Source organism: Xiphias gladius, chromosome 17, assembly GCF_016859285.1.
Source record: "Xiphias gladius isolate SHS-SW01 ecotype Sanya breed wild chromosome 17, ASM1685928v1, whole genome shotgun sequence".
Lineage (NCBI taxonomy): Eukaryota > Metazoa > Chordata > Actinopteri > Istiophoriformes > Xiphiidae > Xiphias > Xiphias gladius.
In genome coordinates, this window is record NC_053416.1 from 22,476,228 (window position 1) to 22,499,294 (window position 23,067).

Genomic DNA, 23,067 nt, shown 5'->3' on the forward strand with positions numbered 1-23,067 from the left:
CTATAACACATATTTAGATCATAAACACAAAAGCACACTAAACTAAAATATAAGGAATAATGAAACTCAAAGTTACTAATGGATCTTTACTTGTCTTGTACAAACTCTTTGTAGTCCTTGTAGTCCCACGCGTCATACTTTTTGAACCTCTTGAAATGTTTCTCTGCGTCAAAAGGGTCCTCCTCCTTGTATGCAAACACTAAGCCGCATTTTGCTCCAATGGCTCCTTTTCGCACCTTATCACACAAACCAGAGAGCAAGTGCCATGTACAGTAATACTCTATCACTGTATTATCATCAATTCTGTGAAATCATAGGGATTCTCACTTTGATCTTCATCTGAGTGACCTGGAAGTTGCTCTGGTCCTCTGTGGAAAGTATCACGCTGGCCTTCTTCCTGCCGCTCTCTGTGAGAAAACCTGAGGAGGAACACACTTTCAGTTATTCTTGGGAGCATGTTCATACTGTACTTAAACTAAAGATGAATCGTTATTAGTCTCAGTTGTACCGTCTCCAGTGGAAGATTCTGTGAGCATGTTCTCTGGTCCTGATTTCTCCTCTTTACTCTTTACATCACAGGCTTGTAGGTGCAGCTGGAGGGGCTTCCCTGCAATGCAATATAAATCATTATGTCAGTTTAATTTCTGACACCATTGTTAATCATTTGAGCATTCTCCAACAGGCTAGAATTTCATTCCTATACTGAGTGGCTATTACCACCACACTAAACTGCAGCTTTGTGACACAGTTAGCAGTTTAGCTAAGCACTTTCTCTCCTGGGTCTATGGTTTCTATGGTTTTGACTCTTGTGAAGGAGAGTAAAGGGGGGTTGGTCAGGTTACCATTGCGATAGAGTAGTCGCAGCCTAACGGAGGCCATAGACGTGATGAGGGAGGAGGCCTTGTACTCGGTCTCTAAATGATCGCTGATGCAGGACAGGGCCTGAAGGACTTTTGCCACGCTGCCTCTGGCCAAAGCGAAGGCCAGGAGGGTCAATTCCGCATCAGGACTCACACAGCAGCTACACAGGAGCAAAGAACAATCATAAGTTAGTTTTGGGATGCATTTGGTCATATTAAATAATAATAATGTATGTCAGTATTTCAAACAGCCAAAAGTATTTTGGCCAGCTAAGTATATATTCATGTATGGTCATAAATGTGCCCTCACACTTTAAAGGATAGGTTTACATTTTTTTCCAAATCAATCTTAATACAATGCTTGCATGCACAATTTAACACTGGGCTAAATTGTGATTCACGGCAAAAATTATTTCCATGAATATCCATAATTAATCCATGACCTATTCCTTTGTCTAGCTTTAGGGGAGAAATGTGGACTCAAAGTCTGGTTCTAACAGACCACCAGCCAACTCTGGGGTCTAAAATGGAATGCTAGTAGTGTGCCATCGCCCCACATATCAATACTTTGATTTTAGTCTGTTTTCATTTTGATGATGTCAGCATCATGAGCACAGTGTGGCAGTGATGGGTGAGTGTGCTGATGTAACCCCTGCAGGTCATTACTCGGCTATCCTGAGCAGAAATCCATCCACCTCCTCCAGGATGTTCAAGGAGAAGAACTTGGGGAACTCTGTTGATGACGGCGTTAGGGACAAAGGTGGCATGTGCCGTAAGGCTTTTCTAGGAGGAGAACACAAAAAACCTTAGAGCCCAAGCACTGATTGGACAAATCACTACACTTGATTCAGTGCAATAAGAACTATAACATTATATTTCTTACTTACAAAAGATGGTTGCACTTTTTTTTTTTTTTTTTTTTTTTTTAAATCACATATGCAAAAGGCATGAGTAGTGTGTCTTACTGTGTGCTCTGAAGGACAGTCTGAGCCAGTGCAGGGTTAGTCTCCATGGAGGCAGTGACCAAGGAGGTGAGGAGAGACAGGTACCAGATGGCTGAAGCATCCGAAACAGACACCTCTTTACTCTTGGTAATCTGATAGCCAAGAGTCTTCAAGCCATGAATCCGCGTGTCACATCCATCGCTCAGGCACCGCTTAATGTTGATTTGGATGTCTGGGGTTTGGTGGGGAGATAATTCAGTTAGCGGACTATATATCAAATGATTCGCAGCACAAAGCACTTTGCCATTCACAAAACACAGGGCTGTGACTGATTCAGCCTGTAGTTAGAGCTGCAAACCACAGGACTGCTTTCAAAATACATAGCAGAATTTGTCACCCTCATTTAAACCTCTACTAATATCTGTCTGACTATTCTTGCTCCAAGCTGCCTCTGATTCTCATTCGATATTATCCTCATTCATGCATATCTCGTAGGAAAAACAAAAAATGTCAGTTTTAGTCTGGCTTCTGTGAGGCTAGACAACTTTTAATAAGGCCGACATGTGGCGTATTGGCTATACAGATGATCCTTTAAGACCTGAGGCAAAATAACCTGAGCTAAAACCAGAGAATTTAACCACTGATGTATGAATGAACCCAGTGTTTCTCTCCCTTCACCGGAGGGAAGCTAATGAGAAAGAAGGTTTCTCTGCAAGCATCAGTGAAGGAACACAGAAGCCCAAGAAAAATTAATACTCCACTCCACTAAACAGACAGACAGGTAGTGACTCACAGGGGTGTGTGATGTTAGCATTCTCCAAAAGAGCTATGTAGCCTGTGACATTGCTGGGGATGCGGATATCTCTGATTTCCTGCAGGGAACGACGGTTTTTCCCCACAGCAACTGAGACAAGCTGAGGCATGTAGCTATGGTCATTAGAAGCCACAGCAATGGCCAGCCGTCTCAAAACCACATCTGGTTTCATTTTCAATCTGGGAATCAGAAAAGAGACGGGTTTCCACCTTAGAGTTGATGATATACATGGGGCAAACCCTCTATAAATCAAGGATCAAGCACGAGTGACCATCAGCTGCAAAGCCTTGAGTCACATATTACCTGATCCAGTGCGAGCGTGCACTGCCGTCTGACTGCCAGAAAGATGCAGTTTCTCCATTTGTCATCTTGTAAATGTCAGCAACATTGGAAGAAGCTTCTATTGTGCTATAGCACTGTGTGACCACCTTGACCTTGTCCACCTCCGGATCACGGTCCAGTTCTGCTCTGTACTGGATATCTAAATCTGAAAGAAACAAATACAAATTAGGACAACTGTCTAAAAGTTGTTCAGCAAGAGGAGACAGCTGCACTGCTAAATATGTATTTACCGTTACCATATGCTTAAAATACACAGGAGGACATTCAGAAATTCACAGTTCAAACCCCTTATTCAGCACTAGCCAGCCAGTTTTTTCACGCCCATCTCTGGTGTTCACCTTTCTCCTTCTGTAAGAGGAATTCCAAGAAGTCCTGGACTACACTGGACCTCATGGTGCAGATACTGTTGTAGCCCTCTAAGATAGGGAAAGGGATGGCACTGCTGGGAATACGATTCCTGTGTAAGAATTTAAGGATCTTAGAGGCATGTGCCCCTAACCGGTCTTTGGTCTTGGAGAATATGTCAACAAAACCTGTGGAAACAATACAAGAAAAGAGGCAATATTGGTTTTCAGGGTTAACTCCTCTGCCTTCTGGTGACAAAACCTATCCAAATAAGGTTGGCCTTGTTCACAATTGTAAACAAATCACATCTCATACCTGGGGTTAGGGAGCATGCCTGTAGCTGTCTTATCACATGACTCAGTTCTCCCTGTAGATTAGCTCCATTGGAGTTCTTCAGAGCAATCAGCATGCTCTCTACGTCCACCACCCCATCCCCCTCTGCATCGAACTGTCCAAAAGCCTGAGACAGGGACAAAGACAGTACACATTGTGACACTTTACATGCTGACACAATCGCTTACATTCCTGCACACCATCACAAAAACCTATAAGGATATAACTGTTCAACACAAATGGGCCAACAATCGGTATCCTTCATTTTTAGGGCTCACAATATGCTGTACCGCTATTGCTTATTATTAAGTTAGATATATTTTATGCCTGATAAACATGAAAAAGACAGGTAGTAGCTCTACATGTGAATATTCATTTCTGAAGGAACAAATGTAGCGTGTAGTATGTAAAGAATAGCAGTGGCATTCCATTCAATGTTAACCCATTCATTAGCAACCTTTGGTTAAAAAAACAAATGTCAGCCAACAGACAACAAAGCAGCATGTTATGCTCAAAGAGGCCAAGGCTGAAGTGCCAGCGACAATAAAACTGGGAAGCAAAGGTGACATGATGACAGCTCATGTAACTGGTTTCATTGCACACCATTAAGATTACAAAACTGATTATAGGATATCATGTGTGTCCCTCTCATGACCCCATTAGAAAATCATATTTACTAAGCACTCATCACAAAAGGGCATGACAACTGCTATCAGCCGCTCTACCCTAATGTCTGGGACACAAATCATGATATTTCACATCGCTTGTGAGAGGCACGCTTTTCTATGTCTTTATACCTCTTCACATTCATCTCTCGGGGCATCTCTACTCTCCAACATCTCACAAAATTGTTCCACATTGACCGACTCTTCTCCTCGGTTTAACCGGTCCTCCAGCCACCGCACCAGGACACCCTCATTCCCGGCCAGGACAGACTCCTGAATGGCGACCCCGGAGTCGCTAATACGGGCCGCCGCTTCTCTCAGTTTCACTTGCTCTAAGAGGACCCCGGGGCTAGGTGGGCCACCGGTGGGCACGGGCGGGTTACTCGATCCCCTGCCGCTTCTCCCACAGCCGGAGCCTCCACCGCCTCCGACACCACCACCGACACCACCACCAGTGGCCGCAGAGGCCGGACTGTCTTCCGCGAAGCCGGGGCTCTCCGTTTCTATGTCTTCCTCGTCGCCGCTGCCTCCACCACAGCCGCTCTCTGCGTTCCCCATGTTTTTTTCAGCGAACTATGGCTCCCCCGAAAATCCCTGCGGCCCACTGCGTGTCAGTTTTGAGACGGTTGTGCCGGTCTGTCCACAGACCTCCCCAACGTTCACCTACAGCTAGCGCTCCGCCGTTCACTACTACCGCATTGACGTACTGTACGTCAGCTTGCCTGCGCATGCGCGGTGGTGTTCCCGTTCACGGAAGCACCTGCGGTGTCACTATTTTTCTAGAAGGATGTGATGTGATATAAATGGACGAAATACCAAGCGGCATGAATGAACAGCATGCTCAGTTATGTATTGGTGGCGTTTTTATCTGTGTCGCTGGCAGTGTTGTTCATTCCTCGCGAGTGGTCCGTTAAATTTGGGAATGAATCAACCAAGGGCCCCCCTGTGCGGCTTCTGAGCAGGCATGAATTATCACTGTACGACGGGGAGGACGGCAGCAAGGGCCTTTACCTGGCCATAATGGGGCAGATTTTTGATGTACACAAGGGACACAAGCACTATGGACCAGGTGGTGCTTATCACTTTATGGCAGGTGATTCCCCGCTTCTCCTACAGTGTCCATATTGTGTTAGTTCTCAGTATTAAACCGCAATGCTTTCGTGTAGGACACTGGTTAAATATTGTCTGATGTAGAGTATCACCCCAATCCCTCAACAAGCCTAAATCTGGAACAATTCCTTGTACGTACTGTACTTTATACAGTGTGTGTGTGTGTCTGTCCATATTTTCAGGCAAGGATGCCTCACTGGCCTTCATCACTGGAGACTTCACAGAAAGCGGCCTGACAGATGATGTGTCCAGTCTCTCCACCCTGCAGGTAGTGGCCCTGTATGACTGGCTGGCCTTCTATCAGAGGGGCTACCAGTCTGTAGGTATGTGAGGTTTGTCCGCCAGCTCTTTTAAATACCATTTTTAGTAAGGTACATACATTTCTTTCAGACACAAGGTTGGCAGTCACCTTTCAAATATCTATAGCACATCACTACCCCTCCCTAAACTCAGATAAATCTCTTGGATTTCCATTTCCCAAATTGAAACTGTATTTCCTAGACCAGGTAGCCGGAGATGACATATTTCCTTCCTATATTTGTAAAACACAAGAAAAATATTAACATATTAGTCTGTATGAAAATAAAAAATATTGGAAACAAACATTAATTTGTAACAGTACAACTGATAACATAAATTTTGGTTCATCACAAATCAAGTAGGGAGATACGTGTCATTCTCCATGCTAGTTTGGATTAGAAAAAAAAGAGCCACAATTTGGGAAGCAGGTTGAAAAGCTTTTTGATTGTGCAGCAGACATACATTTTTTTTCATCCCCAATGTTTGAGGATATCTTCAGAACAGCTGTAAGTATTGTTCAACTACCTTCTGGGTTTTTCAAAGATTGACGGGTATACTGTACATCTGTGCTCAGCTTTTTCTCCATGTGTCACAAGGTAAGTTTTCAAATGGAAACCTGGACATCTTAAATTTGTGGAACTACAACCTGTGCAGTCTTGCATCAGCCATTTATGGATGTGTCACGTTTTAAAATAACTGCTGGCTTGTTTCACATAATTTCTCCATACCAATGGACGTCCATCATAATGCCTCTTCGATCTTGAATTTCAGGTTTGCTGATAGGCCGGTTCTATAGCGAGACCGGGCAGCCTACAGAGGCCTTGTTGCAGGTAGAAGCATCACTAGCAGAAGGTCAGCAAATGAAGGCCCAGTCTGAGGCTGAGATGGTACACTTCCCAGCCTGCAACTCAGAGTGGAGCACTGCCAGGGGCGGAAGAGTCTGGTGCTCCACTAAGAGGTATGGAATAGTTCTGGCCTAATCAAATATTAACAAGCCTAGAGTGCATATGATTGCTATGTTGTGATGTACTACATACCTGAAACAGAGTATGTTGTCATACACTAGCAGGCGTTATTGGTATACGTCAGGATTTACAGGACTGATTTCTTTTTTTTCTCTTCAGTGGTGGAGTGATAAGAGACTGGACGGGTGTCCCCCGGAAGCTCTTTTCTGCAGGATCCAATGGTGTTCGTTGTGTCTGTGTTGAAGACCTGTCTGCAGCAGAGGAAGACCCCAACCTGCAGAAATATGAAGGCTGCCCTCCACATGCTGGCTCATGCTCTGTTGGAGAGTACTAGTCTCTGGGCCAGCCCAGAAAATTGACCTATTATTGCCTATTTAGCAGCACAAAACTCAGGAAAACGCACAGACTTCTACTAGTAAATCACAGCAATTGGCGTATTCATAATAAAGAGCTAGAATGAAGAAGTCTTGGTGCATTTGGTTTTGATGACCTTTATGTAAAGTTTTCTTCCCTTTCTCTAAAAGGATACACCAGGAAGAGACAGGCTAGATATCTGAGCATACAGATACAATACAATGTGCATAAAAGATTAAACAGTGTGCATAAAAGATTAAGAGAGGCAAGATTTAGGTTTGTCACAATGACAAGCACAAACTGCATTAAAGTACAAAACAGTTGTAGTGGTCAAAAATATCACACATTTATCTGTACAATTTAACAATACTTAAAGAGGCCTAACTACCTGGCCATCCGTCTACTCCACATTCTCCCAAATGATCGGAAATGTCGTGATCTTGATAAAGTGCACCTGTTAGGCTTAGAAATTGAGAAGAATTAAATGTGATGGGTCAAGACAACAACTTGACTTGAGGCAATATCGTGGGGACGATGATCACAGCTCCCTACGAGGACCTCCTGGCAGGTCAAAAATGGAATGTAGTATTTGGTGACTGATTTTCAGATATGATTTTTGATTATGACCATGACATGTATAGGCATAATAGGCATTTCTGTAGCTGATGGGGATTGCGGAGAGAATTTTGTTTTGGGCACCACATTTATATTCGTCTCAAGATAAAATAGGCTTTCTTAAGTCACATTTTCCCAACTTGCCGTGTTAACATATGAGCATTTCCATTTAATTTGGCTGATGCCTACACACAACACACTATGTACCAATCGTGGAGAAAAACAACCGCATTTCCTTAAGAATTTAATCTTTGTCCATTTGTGACATTTTTCATTTCTAATGGTAACGTAATACAATGTCAATGTTCTGAACATAACTAATTAGATTAGATCTCATTTGGAAAAGATGCTCATTTAAAAATATGTTGAGTTACTTTCCCTTTAAGTCCTCCTTGCCTGTTCCACTTCATCCAGTCAATACAGATTTGGGGTGACACAACAGTGAATAATGAAAGATGATACAGAGAACATGCTGACAGTTCAGTCCTTGTAGATCTAGTGATCTAGGGGCATTTTATATTTTTACTCTTCTTGCTTGACGGCAGCCTCAGCTCTTATATGAATGTAAATATTCATTTTGTAGCAGTGAATTTGTGTCTTTGGGCAGGTCGAATAGCATGAAGGCTGCTGATGGTGAAATACCCCCCCCCAAAAAAATGATTTGATCATTTGTATGTTTATCATTGAACTAAAAATGCCTGTGTACAGCTGTTACCTGCCTTGGATAAATAAGAGCTCATCAGTACAAACATACATTATTTAGCTTGGGAAACCGATTAACAAGCTCAGCCCAGCTGTCACCAAGCTGGAGAGCTGCGTATATCCACTTTAAGATACTTTGATCAAAACAGAAACAAAAAGACAAATGTTTCACTTTCTATTTGACATGTCCCTCTATAACATTAATGGTTTTTCATAGACTGGAATAGTATAAAGGCGATGGTCCATAACTGTCCGGGAAATCTCTTGTTATATTGTCCTGCTACTGGTGTCCCTTCTCCCGGTGTGCCTGAATAACTGTGCCGAGTTGGGCCAGTTTCAGATGATGTAGTATATCCTGGCAAATGCATTATGATACCCCACCCAGAGTCAGTACATCAAAGCAGATGTCACACACCCTCACCGGCTTGTTCAAGTCGAACTTGATGATGGGTATCTCTTTTATAGAGCACTTGTGGCACAACAGGCGCCCACAGTGGCGGCTGGAGTTAACAGTCAAGGACAAGACAGGATTAGTCATACAGTTTGACACAAAGTGAAAACATGAGTGAAGTTAATAAAACCTTATTTATTGTACTTATATAAAATAAAGTATAAAAGCCACAGTACTAACCAGTGATGTTTCCTTGTTGTAACACCGAACTTGGCAGCACATTCATAGCAGTTGGACCCATCACACCAAGGGGGCTCTTTGGACAGCATATCTAAACAGATGGGGGAAAAACAAAAACAAACAAAAAAAAAATATACTAGCCTAGTTATCACCATGTGGGTCAAATACACTGTATCAGAGTATAACACTTAATGTGGGGGTGTCAGTTTAATATATTTGTACCCCTGATTCACAGTGAAGTGTAAAAACTTACCTAGAAGGCGGAAGAGCAACTGTTTGGTTGCAACTTGGTAGTTGAAAATGTTGATGCCCTGATTATTATTAATGCCCAGTCGGGCCCCAGCCCTCACAATGGCACGGCACAGGTTTGCATTGCCTTTCATGTAGGCCAGGAGCAGAACTGCATTAAAACACAGGTCAGAGTCATTTTATCACAAGTGTGCTACTGTTACTATTAGGCTATTTGTACAACAGAAATAATTAAGCAAGCTACATTACCCGTGTTCCCTTCATTATCTGGTTTGTCCAGTGGGTATTCAGGCATACACTCCAGGAACAACTCAAAAATGGCAGCAGCATTCTCTTTCCCATAATGGCCTAGTACGTGCATTGGTGACTGACCCCTTAGCAAACATGAGATAAAAAGGACACATGCAAGTTGACACTATAGTCTACAGAGGGTTATTTGTTATGTTCAAATGTTTTAATTGTTCCATGCATGTTTAAAAAGCTTCCACTGTCAACATGAATTACATACTATTTTTCCCTCTTTCTATCCAATTTTCTGCAATTCATCTTGTTAAAATGATTCTTTATTGAGCTAAGTTATCATTAATGTTTCATTAATTTGATCATAAGGAAAGGTCGGACTAAGAAAGAAACTGAGAGTACCTGAGATTAAAGGCCTCAGCATCAATATTGGACTCTGTGAGAAGGGTTCTAACATTGTTAAGGCGGCCTTGCATCACAGCCAGATGCAGAGCTGGGGAAACAGCAGGAAAAACAGTAAAAAAAATAAAATAATAAAATGTTATTCCCAAAGATGATGTTGGCTGGATAATAATGTATAATCAACTACACAATGCTGAATAGAGTAACTCCAACTGAAATTACTGTAGCTGTAAGCAATGACTCCTTTGAACAAAGCAATATCTACAGGTAAGTCAAAACTTATACCAACTGATGTGTAATTTAAAAAAAAAAAAAAAAAAAAAAACTGAACTAGCCCATTATCTAAAGGAACATTCTAGTGAAATAAGATAGCTGAACAAGTATGGTTTGAACTTAAATACAACATCCACAACTGGCCATTGTGAAGTTATTAGTTATGACTGAATACTCAGCTTTAATACAGCAGTACTACAGGTTCCTTGTTGAATCACTGCATCAAAATTTGACAGCTGTTATCTGGGTCAAAGTTGGTTACACACTTTACATTTCTATTCCTATGGTGACTGATGACAAATTTTCCTAAACATGAAGATGCATAGTCCCTCAACATGCTTTCACTGAGCTTTTAGAATTTGCTGTGTACTGACAAATAGTAAATGACAACTACAATGACACTCAGTAGCACGCATACCTCTGCCAAGGCCAGTGTCAAATACACACACCAGGCTTCAGAGAAAAAATTTTAAATTCATATTAAATGATTCAAATCTGCACCAAAATCTAATGTGTTTTTCCCTGGCCCATGCCCCATCCCTCCACCAAGTTCGGTGCAAATCGGTTCAGCACTTTTTGCGTAATCCCGCTGACAAACAGACACAGGGGAAAACATAACTTCCTTGGCGGAAGTAATTATTACAGTGACGTTACCAAAGAAATATTCTGCACTGCTTAACTTGCAAAACTGAATATAGATATTTGGAAGACAACCCACTTTATGGAGGCTAAGGACTGAACCGACTCAACTATTCTGTTTCTCAGTAACAACAGAGATGAATGAGAGATTTGCCTCCGAGTTAATTTGTAATCTGATCATTGTTTACCATTTGATTAATAGAAGCATCCCAGATCACAAAGATAGGCCTATAATAAAGATAAAATAATATAAAAGGGTACCATTATTGCCATTCTCATCCTCAGCGGCAAAGTCTACTCCATTTTCCAGCAGCACAGAACATATAGTGGCCAGGTCCTGCTGGGCAGCCAAATGTAGTGCTGTCTGCCTGTGTTTTGTCAGCTCATTTACTTTGGCTCCGGCAAGCAGCTGGAAGCAGAAAAATGCAAAATAAGAACAGTATCAGCCACACCACTCTTTCATTGACACATAAATTCGCATGAATTGTAGACGCAGGGGAGTGACAGAAATTCTAGGTTTCTACCAGGTTGCGGACAATGATCTCAGATCCAGCCTGGACAGCCAGGTGGAGAGGGGTGAGTTTGGCTGCATCCTGAACCCTGGAGTTGACATTAGCTTGGACACTGATGAGGAACAGGACACTTTCAATATCTGAATTTTGCACAGCCACATGGAGAAAATTACGCCCTTTGTTGTCCACCTGGACAGAAACAAAAGTGTAAGGTAAGGAGAGGTTAATACTGTAACTGTACATAATTCTATTTATTGCAACAGTAATCCTGAAAATTAAGGCAAAATGGTGCATTTATATCACTGCTACCTGTTCAGCAGCGCCTGGCTCCCTCTTGAGGATAGCCTCTGCTGCCTTATTGTTCTTGTATGTCATGGCACAGGCAAAAGGGGTCATTCCTTGACGGTCACGAATATTGAGACGGATGTCTGGATGGGAAATGAGGAGCTGTATAATGACGTTGTGCTGGCTGCTAATGGCAGCGTGGATAGGAGCCCTGCCCTCTGCATCCTGATAAATTGATAGACAGGATTAAACAGTGAGAAAAACATGTTATAACGTTATAAAGTTATAAATCAATTAGTAATCTCTCATTCGCTTTATGATGTGGTGGCAGGAAAAAAAGGATACAGTTAGGCAGTATTTGGACGGTGACCATTTTCATAATTTTGCCTCTTTAAACCTCCACAGTGGATTTGAAACGAAGCCATCAAGATGTGATTGGTATAGACTTTCAGCTTTAATCCATGGGGTTTAACAAAAATATCATATTAACCGTTTAGGAATTACAGCCATTTTTATACATAGTCCCTCAAGAGCTTCAAAAGTAATTGGACCAACCAACATAATTATAAATATCAGGATTATTTGTAATACTTGGATGAAAATCTTTGAGTCCTTAAATCTGGAACCCATAGACATCACCAAATGCTGAGTTTCCTCCCTTGAGATGCTTTGCCAGGCCTTTACTGCAGCCGCCTTCAGTTGCTGCTTGTTTGTGGGTCCTTCTACCCTCAGTTTTGTCTTCAGTAAGTGAAAAGCATGCTCAGTTTGGTTGAGATCAGGTGACTGACTTGGCCATTGAACTACACTTCAATCGCGTTTTGATGGTTTTGTTTCAGATCCATTGTGCAAAATTACCAAAATTTTGTCAATGTCAAAATACTTATGGACCTAACTTTAAGTACTATCAGTAGTGTCACTCGTGACGGGACTGACCTGTGCATTAACATTAGCTCCAAACTCTAGAAGGCACTGCACCACATCCTCCAATCCCCAACTGCTTGCCAGGTGGAGCGGCGTTTGTCCATCTCGGGCTTCTTCGTCTCCTTCCCCGTTAGGGCCTGGCCGCCTGGGGCTGTTAACGTCACACCCACTATAGACATATTGCACAGTCAGTAAAATAAGACACCTAGATACATTTATCTTAGTACATCAGGCTTATAAGCAGACAGGTAGCTAGTTTTAGTTTGATTACATTTCTATTTGTACCATAATTTTAATTGATAAACTTTGTTAAAATCTTAGCATAATGATTCATCCATGTCCAAAAGATTCACAGTCTCTGCAAATATGTGCATCTATGGCTATGATTACATTTCCCAAACCCTATTAGTAAGGAGACTTGGCAGACCTGCGGATGAGGAAGCAAGCAGAGACCTCATTATTCTCATCAACAGCTCTGTGCAGGAGGGTCTGCTGGCAGCCAGAGGGCCCTGTGCTCCAACAAGTCGCATCACATCCATGGCGGACCTAGGTGGGACAAACAGGAGATACCCAAAATGCAAGAAATTATGCTTGTTTCCCCAGACAGAAATCTATAAAACATATGCTCCCCGTAACAAGGGTTCGGTTCAGATTAAGTGTTACTGGTGTGAACACAGGTCTCTGGATTTGTGGATGTCTTTGGCTTCAGAACATCAGTGGTTTATAGTAATTTTGTTTTCTCTTTTTTTGAAACCAATCTTACACAATCATACACTTCATACTTTTTGCATGAGACTGACATGAATCTGCACAAGATAATGGATGTTATATGGAAATACAGTATAGACATCACTACTGCTTCCATTTATGCAAGAATAAGTATATCAAGTTTTGTATTTTGGATAAAGTATTCCTATCTCAAAATCCTTCTTTTATTAAAATAGAATTTCTAACTATCCCTGAGGCGACATTTCATTAAGATTTAATTTTATCTTGAATAAAGTTTCAGTTAACAGCTGACGGCATACAAATGAGGAACTAAAAGAGTACTATCATTTCTAAATTGGTTGTGTATGAATTTGTCTCACCAGCGTGGACGCAATATCTTCCAGGCCATTCTCGAGAGCCAGCCACAGTGGAGGGTCCCCTTTGTCATTCACCACAGACATATCAGCTCCTCTTACGCAAATGGCATCTACCACCAGTGGCAGCTGGTTACTGATGGCCAACTGTAGTGCTGTTTGTCCCTCTTGGGTCCTTGTAGTGGAAGGAAAAACAATATAGACATGAGATATAGAAGAATCTAGGACTCTAGTAAGAACAATTTAAAAACTCTCTCCTGAAAGACTTTAACTGGATACTGGCATACTTCTTTAATAATTTGTCTCTAATACTGGTACAGATAAGGGGCCCTTTCCTGCCGCATAATTTTAAATAAATTATTTCTTCCAAAACTACTGTATTTTGGGTCCAATATTAGGTTGTGTTATGATACTCCTCCTTACTAATCAAGCGTCATTGAATCTGGTTCAAATAACAAAAGAATAACTGGTAGGTGTAAAGGCACCGACCACAAACAGAAATGACCCCAGTTTGCGCCTGGCGAGGGACAAGTCATTCCCCGTCTTTCTGCCCTTTCATTTCTCGTCATCTCTTTACTGTCAGCTGACTAATGACGATATAAAATGCTCAAAAGAATAATTCTAAAAAACAGTCCATAAGTGCACTAATTCTTTACAACTGCATCATAACCCAGCCATTACCTAACATTGATGTCTGCCTGATGCTCAAGAAGGAAGAGGGCACTCTTGCTGTCCTGTCTCTGGATGGCCATATGAAGCAGGGTTTGTCCATTGGACATAGTGTCATTGATAGATGCCCCTGAGCCCAGCAGTTGAGCTGCTATGGTGTGCATACCTGAAAGGGGCCAAATTATACTTGTTATAAATGTACGTCACATGCACAGATCACCATGTAAACTTACTCAAAAAGACAATTTTGATAATGCAGAATCAATTGTATTACTAAGTGCAGTGCTGTGTACCTGTCCAGAGGGCCAAGCCCAGCACAGTCTGGTCCATGGAGTCTTTGAGACTGAAGTCTGGAATGATCTGGAAGTTGTTGGTGGCATGAAGTGCATTGGCTGCAATAGAATCAGTAGATCAAAGAAGAATATAGTGGATCCATTTTGGGATGTTTGAATACATTAGTGATAATGTGTGTGTGAGGCCAAGCAGAAATAGCTCAACCCACCTGCAATTTCTACAGTTTAGTTACAGGCATTCAAATGTATCAGACTCCCAAAACATATGCTGACCTTTTTGCTCGAGGATGACAGAGACAACATCGGGGTGGTTGTGAGCAATGGCCATGTGGAGGGGGGTCTGCATAGCCACACCAAGGGTGTCATCAGGCAGAGCCTTCTGGGTCTGCAGGTTGGGGTTGGCCCCCTGCTGGAGCAGCTCTGCTGTCAGGCTTGCCAGGCCACAGCGACACGCTGCATGAAGCGGGCTCTCACCCTGAAAGAAGGTAAAGGGATTAATGAGATTTTTTTTAGTAATACATTATAATTTCATTTTCATCTTATGATTTAGGTTTAAGTTATTAAGTTACTTTTTAAGGTCTGCAGATATAAAACTTCGGAATTGAATTTAGATTCATGATTTTCATGATTTTAGACTCAACTCGCAGCATGTTACTGATGCCCTGGTACCACACCTGTGATGAATTATATGAAGAAAGATCTCTAGAATTAAAAAATAAATAAATGAATAAAAATACACAACAAACTAATCCTCATGACACGAGGATTACTATGTAAATCTTAAATTCTACTCTCTTTTTTAATCAGTGAATAAAACAGGCGGATGAGAACAAAGCTTGTCATTTGTCATGTTCTCCAACCTGTAAAACATCTTTGAGGCCACAGGCCCAACTTAGATAAAACTCAGAGAGGCCAATGTACCTGACATCTTGTTCTGACATTTGAAAAATTACACTGATTGGCCTGCGGACACTGTAATAAAAGGTCGGAATTTTAAAATGCTAAAAGGACATAATACCTGCACACTACAGGTCTTAAACTATGTAATTCTTTGGCTGTTATGTAGCTTAATGTTCATACGCACCCATTTGTTGACATGGTTGACCTTTGCTCCATGAGTAGCTAAGAAAAGAGCAGCTGCCTCACTGTCTGCCCGAGCTGCTCTCTGCATGAGGCAGTTTCCTACAGAGGATCGAACGAAGGGGGATGAAGGTGAAAATGATTTAAAGTCAAAAGCACCATTTCATTTAGACAGAAATTACTGTAAGCGAGGTTATTAAAAAGTACCTGTGGTAGTGTCGGGTGCATCAGGGTTGCTTCCTCTGTGGATAAGCTGTGCTGCAAAGCTATTCTCGTCAAATGAGGTGCCATTCACTACTGGTGCATCATCCTCGAAAGGGTTTACTGAGGGGTCTGAAGACACGGTGATATACTGCAGGGCCAGCCACAGCGCGGTGCTGCCCTCATGGTCCTTGAGTTCCAGGTCAAGCCTGACAACATGGACAGATTACACCAGGTTACACGCAGGATTATTTTATGGTGGTAAATGATGACCAGGGTGACATGTTATGTACATGAACATTGGTGCCTAGAAACAGGGTTATGTTCATGAGAAATTCTGAAATTTTCTAAATTCACTACTTGTGGTGTATACTGGTGTTTTTAAAAATTACATAGCCCGTGAGGAGGAGGTTAGACTTGTTGTCTACTCTTCTAATTTGTCAGAATGGCTTTGAAGAAGAAAAACATTTTCACAAGGCAATAAGGAGTAAATGTACAGTATCCATTTTAGTCTATTAGCTAGCTATGGTTTTCTCGTGAGTTCAGTTAATTGAACAAGTATGCTGTGTGTGACTTTCCCACGTCAGAGACAAACTCACTAATTCCATATGAAGGCAGAACGTAACTCACTGTTTGCACTGTAGTAGCTGGCTGAACACTGGCTCGTTCCCTGATGCCACAGCTTCATGCAACGGAGTTCTAAAAACAAAAGAAAAAGATGAAGCACCATCATACTTTGCAAGGTAGTTGGCCACCCCTGCAATGCATCCAAGTTCATAACCCAAGAGCCATGTGACCTACCTGCCCTTGCTGTTCTGCATGTTGGGGTTGGCTCCGGTCTTGAGCAGAGCCTCTGCGATTTGTGCCATGCCGCTCATCACTCCCACAGAGTGTTTCTTGGGGCTGAAAGAACAGACCAGGTGAAGTGGGGTTTCCACGGCCCCCACTGTGGCTGCATTTACCTGAGCTGAGTGGCGAATCAGGAAGATGGAGGCAAATTCATCACCTGGAAGGAGGGGAAGAAAGATTAAAAGTCATAAAGCTTTTCATGTACAGAAAAAGCCTTGAAATGGGTAGGGTGATTCTACACATAGATTGTTTATTGAATTATTTGATCTAGTGGGTATCTTGGGAGGTAGATTTTTAAGTTAACAATTTGACAGCTTAGCCAAAAGTTTATTTCGGACACAACCTCCAGAAGAAACACAGATAGGTAACTTATAGTGTTACGTTTAAAATAGTGACTCCAAACCTCTTTGGATGGCCTTATGCAGGAGGCTCCAGCCACTCTGGTCTACCATATCCACATCTGCTTTATTGTTAACCAGAGTGGTGGCAATACTTTCCAATTTACGGGAGAGTGCCAGGTCTAGCGCCAGGTCACCATTGTTGTCTAATTCATTTAGCTTGCCGGGCAGCTGAAAACAAGAAATAACAACATCAAAAACAAAACATAAAACCTGTTTACAGCATAATGAGAAAAATTTAATCTACCCTGCTAATTACACTGTAACAAATGAAAAAAAAAAAATAAATAAATAAATAAAAAAATTTTTAAAAACTAGTCAGTGAGCAGTTAATAAAGGGTTTCTGTGGTGAACTGACCTGCGAATCCATCTCGATGAGATAGAGAAAGACCACATCTTCTCGCTCAACTTTGATGGCTTTGTGGAGAGGATACTCTGTTTTAGATTTGATCATCTTGTACAGAAGTTGGGCACTCATAGTGCTGAAATCTTCTTTCCTCAGATCATCCTAAATGACAGTCAATGAAACACAATAAAGCATCAGCGTATTAGAACTGGCCCATGATGGAAAACATCAACAACAAGTGTCATCCATTGTCTGCAGATAGAAACCTCAAAAATAATATTGAAAGACAGTTAAGCCAGAGAATTCTTTGCTTTCATGAATAAAAATAAAAGAGCCAGTAAAAACAGAAAAATGGAGACTGGAGGTTTGAGAAGCTAGCAACAGCTAACAGCTATTTTCTACACCAAAGTCATAAATATCACCTTGACAATTGCCGAGCTGTTGCCTCTCTGGATTTATTGTATTGTAAATGGTGATGGTAATACACACTGGTGAGACAACATATCTCTGATCCACCAAAAAGGGGTAAATGTAACGTGATAACCCACAGAGAAACACAAGGTCTGGTTAAAAGAGGCTGGTGGATTCAGAAGTGGCATAATCTCGCACAGCCAGACCTATCTCCAAGGTGCTGTTTCAGTGCTGGAAAGTGGTCTGGCTACACCCATTATCATTCTGCTATGGAGGGGGGAAAAAAAAAAAAAAAAAAAAAGCTCTGGCTTGTTTGTATTTATAAAACCAATCACAATCGTCTAAGGCGGCTCTAAGCTCAAAATGCAGCATCATTGCAAAATAGTGTTGAGTGGGGACTTGTTTTGATGGAACATTTGCATGTAGGGAACCGATCACTCTCAACAAAATGGCTAATTCCCCGAAAAGAAAACTCCCCAAAAACCAGTAAGAGGCATATGTTGACTGTGTGATTGCCTGACCCAAATGTTCGTCCAAAGTTGCCATATTCAGTGTGTAATTTGCTAGCTTGGAGGTTGTTGTTGTTGTTTCCCGTAGTGAAGGGGATTTTGAAAACGGTAACAAGCTGGAAGTGGAAGGGGAGGAGAAAGCTGCTTTAGGCACACGGCCACTGGCAGGCTTATACCCACAGTCTACAACTGGTAAGTCAGACTAGAAGTGGCACACTTATTTTGATGCATCAGGGCTGATGAAAACTGTAAGAGAGGTAGATGATCATTTAATCAAGACAGCTAAAAGCAGATAGCAAAATGAATATGGTTAGATAACGCATCGCCGGAAAAAAAAAAGAAAAGAAAAAGCAGCAATTCATTCATCCTTCACACCCTAAGTTACCCACTTGGCCATGTACAAACACTGTCTGAAGGTACTCACCCAGTGACTAGCTATGATCTCCCCACAGTAGTTCATCAGGGTGGTGGCATTTAGTTCCTCAGCTGTCTGGTAGAAGCGAATGCAGTTCCTAACATTCACCGAGGACATCACGCCTTTTTCACATCTGTCCCAGTGGAAAAACAGATGTATTTCAGGCCATTATGCAACATATGTTGCTCTATAAAATGTTCTACAACACAATGCTGCCACTAAAAGCAATTTAGGTTTAAATGTAGCCTGCAAAGAAAAAAGCAGTGTACTTGTGCTGACCTCTCTCTGAGCAGCTGAAGCTGGAAGCGGTTGGCCAGTTTCATCAAGTCAATAAGAAAGGCATCATCTTCACTGAGTTCCAACTCATCAGTGTATGCCCAGCGCAACATCGCCATGGCAACCTCAGGCTTGCAATCTGGGAATCAATCATGTCAGTCGGGGATTTAGTGTTAAGTGGGAGTGATTATTACAAACCTGCTAGAAACCTGAATGAGAATGCAATTTCAGTCTCTGCAAACTCTCGACACAACAATGATTTAGAGACACTGCAAAATAACATCCGTTTATTGCTTTATCTTGAAACACCAGGATGAATTGCCAAACAAAAAAATATTTGTTTGAAGATTCAGTCGCATTTCTCACAATCATTTTCTCATATTTGAATGAATTCAAACCTTACTGTTTTGCTTACTAGAAAAATTGGCATGAAGGCCAAAACCTACCTAGAGCAAAGCTGTGTCTAATACTGGACTTTGACAACCGGCAGAATCCACTCCAAAATAAATATTCAGTCATCATCTACTAAACCAAGCATGTTGACTGAATGAGGGATGAGTAAATTATTTTAATAATTTATCTTAAATTATATCTAGCTCACCAGATAGGTCCAGTTCAGAGATTGAGGCCAGGTTGGCCAGACTCCAGACATCACTGCGAGCAGCCAACACAAACTTATGGGCACTGAGCTTCTCCCCTGCAACTTTCACTTTCAGATCACTGGAAAACCAACACATTCATCTCTGAGAAACCAAATATACATCAAAAATATTCTAGGTCTTAATAATGCTGATGGATAACAAACAAAGAAACAAAGACTGATCAATATGTTAAAGTATCATTATGTCACCTAGTACATTCAACAACACTCAAAACATGAGCCTCAATCACAGGCTTTCATGATTGTTATGTTACAAACCCATCAACTGCAACAATGTAGCAGCCTAGTTGGGTTGTGTCACAACACACACCAGAGTAGACAACTATATAACATGACAGCAGGCCTGCTGGAAACCCATATCCATCCACCATCCATTCCAACCGTGATCCTCACCTGTACTGGTCCTGCTGATAGAGGTCAGCCACGATGTCCAGCAGACGGCTGATGAAGGTGTCTGCAGCTGCAGGGCTGGAGGAGCCCTGGCCGGAGACCTGAGCGGCAAGCACGGCACAGCGCCTCTCTGTGTCAGCCAACTTCTGCTGCATCTTCACATACTCCTGCCTAAGCAGGGCCAGGTGCTTCTGCAGCTTGGCCACCTCCTCTGTCCCAAATGAAGGTAAAGGGGACAGACAGAGGACAAAACAAGATGCAGGGATACAAAAAGTAGGTTAGAGAGACCTATTTCTGAACACAGGTTAGAACTGGACTCTTTATAGCACGTTTTGTCCAAAGTACATTCAGTAGCTAGTGTTTGGGATTGATTTTGGACAATTTGTTTTCCAAGATCACTTTCTACAAAAACATTATTGCTGTCTAAAGATTACCTTTGACAGTGATGATATGACAGGAAGAAGCACACCATAAACGGTTTAGAGCTTGATTTGCACCTACAGTACTAAGGGTTTGAGAAATGTGAATTGAGACATTATTAATTTTCATAACACTGGTTTATTTCTTCTTAAAAGCACTTCCCCGTGTGACCAAAGTTGCACAGAAACAGTAGATTTTCAGCATTCTCTGTGCAAGAACAAAATTCCTGAACCTTGAAAACTGACCATGGCAAATCTAGTAAGAGAAATTTTGTTTGGACAAACGTTTCCCTGTTCCTCTAACTGAAGTACACTTTCTGCAGATCTTTGTGTTACAATACTGATTCATGTCTCAGCCAAGAGTCCACAGAGTTTAACTGAGGCCCATTTCCTTCCTTTAAACCAGTGAAGTTTTAGTGAAGAAAGAATGCTGAGGCGGCGCGTTACTTTGTCCTCCCTCGTAAACTGTTACTGGCGCAGCTACTGGTCATGAGGATCAGAAAAGGGGTGTTTCTGAAAACCACCTGATCAGCTCAACACAGGAAGGGTGGTATGCTGGAGCAGCAGATTAGGACTAACGGACCAGCCACTGGACACATTTTTTTAATATGTCAAAATCCATCTTTGTTTTGCAGGATTAACAAGCATCTCTAATGCATCTGCAAAATTAATATTTATTTCTCCTGCTTTGGAAAATTTGACATTTAAGAACAATACATCCTAAACAAAACTTATATGAAATGTACTCCATTTTGTCAGGACTCGTGGACATGATCTAGTCTCTTCCAGACTTTGTAAAGCTATAAACCAAAACTAAAAGAACTGTTTGTGAATACAAAACACACAATGAAAACACTATCAAACTGTGCCACTGACAACTGAACACAGGCATCGCAAGAGCGATTTTAATGGGACAAAACGTGCACTCTCTTCTTCATGTAGCCTTTTCATTTAAGTGCAGGCTGATTCAGCATGTCCAAACAAATATGATTTCTGCTCAGTAGAAATGGAGCATTTATATACACAGTAACACCACAGGTTGGAGAATTTATTCTCTGGATTCAAGTTGGTAAGCAGATGTCCCCTAAGGAGGAAGACACAGCCGACGTCCCCCTATGTCTAGGCCAAATATAGGTGGTGCCCTTGGCCATGGCACTTCTTCCAGGTGGTGCAGATGATACCTGACAGGGAGTGACACCTACCCCGTCCTGTGAAGTCTACTGTCCCGTATTTACCCTCCATTTAACAGCACTGACATCAAATTTTGCTTTAAAAACTACATATTCACAACAAAACGGCGACAGTTGACGGAGAGTTAACTGTTGCGAAATAACAGTTGGGTACCGTAGATAGTATGATGCCATCCATGACGTTGACATTTAGCTAGACACTAATATCGACATCATCTGCCAATTCTGTGAGTTAACATTAGGTTTTTTTCTTACTTAGCAAACCAATTATCTTCTTAAACAAAAACTATTCTCCGCAGTCCAACTCACCAATATCATTTCTTGACAGGTTCGGCTAACTCTAAGCTCTAACATCTCGCTAGCTACATCAACGAGCGCAAACGGCAGATCTTGCTCACTTGCAAGCTGAGTGTGACAAGAGGGGTGTCGCAGTGCTACATATTTTCAACCACAGACAATGCACAGTTCATAAAATTGCCAAGACACTAGTTGATTCCGTTCGACAGTTCCACAAGCATGCGAGAATAAAAGGGAGTGTACCAAATAGTCCAGAAAAAAAAAAATCAATCTCATACCTTCCGCCATGTTGCTCAGCGTTAGCTCCGTGGCCTGATGGTCTCTATCGCGATATGACGGAGACAGATAGTAGGCAGTGGTGCTGCGTTCAGAAACACGTTAATGGATAGTTTATCACATGACCGGTCCAGGACCATTACGATTATGTATAATTTTATACACGTGGTTTACTTCAAAGTCAGTTCATGTGAGTGCTGAAGTTGATCATTTTCTATACTAAAGGGTAAAAGGTGCTATTGAGGGATTTCTGTGCCACCTACAAAAACAGAAATCCTCGGTGACAACTCATTTATGATTTCACCGTGACTGCGAGAATATGGAGGATTTTCTTTCACTGACGAGAGTCGAAAGACCAAAGGCAGTACTGTATTTACGTCCAAACTGGTAAATGGCTTTAAAACTTATGTTGCCTTCAGGTGGTCCTGGTAAACTCCTACTTCATAGATGTAGGAGTAAAAAGACTTACTAATGTGCCATGCATATTCATACAGTAGGAAGGGGACTCCACAGGCACCAAAGTACACCTTGAACTCAACTCAAGTTCGCATATCAATAATGCAATGCTAACAATAATTGCAAAGTTTGACTCATTTATGGCAAGAGGGCTCAGCTTACTTATCTGACACTCCTATTAAGATCTCGTGAAGTATGCAGGTGTTCATTGTAAAATTAAGTTGCTTAGATGGGTATTATCCTGGCCACTTATGGCAGTGTGGCACATACTTGCTCCCTGAAAATAAATCAAAAAGTAGGAATACCATACATGTATTTTGGTGGTATAAGGTAGGTAAAATGATTCAA

General features: G+C 41.7%; 3 protein-coding genes across 4 annotated transcripts in view; 1 reads left to right on the top strand and 2 right to left on the bottom strand.

The window, feature by feature from the left end:
• Nucleotides 1–4,861, bottom strand: part of zzef1 (zinc finger, ZZ-type with EF hand domain 1) — a 31,363-nt gene extending 26,502 nt beyond the window's left edge. Inside the window, exons 1-11 of the mRNA XM_040150798.1 lie at nt 4,436–4,861; nt 3,621–3,765; nt 3,299–3,493; nt 2,922–3,105; nt 2,598–2,797; nt 1,826–2,036; nt 1,527–1,643; nt 843–1,021; nt 509–607; nt 328–419; nt 91–236 (exon numbers count right to left, since the gene is read on the bottom strand). Coding sequence (XP_040006732.1) covers nt 91–236; nt 328–419; nt 509–607; nt 843–1,021; nt 1,527–1,643; nt 1,826–2,036; nt 2,598–2,797; nt 2,922–3,105; nt 3,299–3,493; nt 3,621–3,765; nt 4,436–4,861 — 1,994 coding nt within the window. The remainder of the gene's footprint in view (nt 1–90; nt 237–327; nt 420–508; nt 608–842; nt 1,022–1,526; nt 1,644–1,825; nt 2,037–2,597; nt 2,798–2,921; nt 3,106–3,298; nt 3,494–3,620; nt 3,766–4,435) is intronic.
• A 133-nt stretch (nt 4,862–4,994) lies between these two features.
• LOC120802715 (neuferricin) lies at nt 4,995–7,135 on the top strand. The gene is made up of 4 exons (XM_040150801.1): nt 4,995–5,396; nt 5,596–5,736; nt 6,485–6,671; nt 6,838–7,135. The coding sequence occupies exons 1-4, from the start codon at nt 5,132–5,134 to the stop codon at nt 7,010–7,012; spliced, it is 768 nt and encodes a 255-aa protein (XP_040006735.1). The 5' UTR covers nt 4,995–5,131; the 3' UTR covers nt 7,013–7,135.
• Nucleotides 7,136–7,153: 18 nt separating this feature from the next.
• Nucleotides 7,154–22,359, bottom strand: ankfy1 (ankyrin repeat and FYVE domain containing 1). Of its 2 annotated transcripts, none has more exons than XM_040150799.1 (25): nt 22,266–22,359; nt 20,085–20,292; nt 19,632–19,750; nt 19,034–19,169; nt 18,764–18,887; nt 17,432–17,581; nt 17,079–17,244; nt 16,628–16,832; nt 16,457–16,525; nt 15,833–16,035; nt 15,630–15,727; nt 14,819–15,020; nt 14,546–14,644; nt 14,265–14,418; nt 13,590–13,758; nt 12,929–13,047; nt 12,514–12,670; nt 11,605–11,805; nt 11,308–11,484; nt 11,045–11,192; nt 9,872–9,962; nt 9,479–9,603; nt 9,234–9,380; nt 8,981–9,071; nt 7,154–8,849 (listed from the first exon to the last, which is right to left on the bottom strand). In XM_040150799.1, the coding sequence occupies exons 1-25, from the start codon at nt 22,273–22,275 to the stop codon at nt 8,717–8,719; spliced, it is 3,501 nt and encodes a 1,166-aa protein (XP_040006733.1). In that variant the 5' UTR covers nt 22,276–22,359; the 3' UTR covers nt 7,154–8,716. The 2 variants fall into 2 exon arrangements, with proteins under 2 accessions (XP_040006733.1, XP_040006734.1); XM_040150800.1 differs by lacking the exon at nt 22,266–22,359 and adding an exon at nt 22,000–22,219.
• Nucleotides 22,360–23,067: the final 708 nt, after the last annotated feature.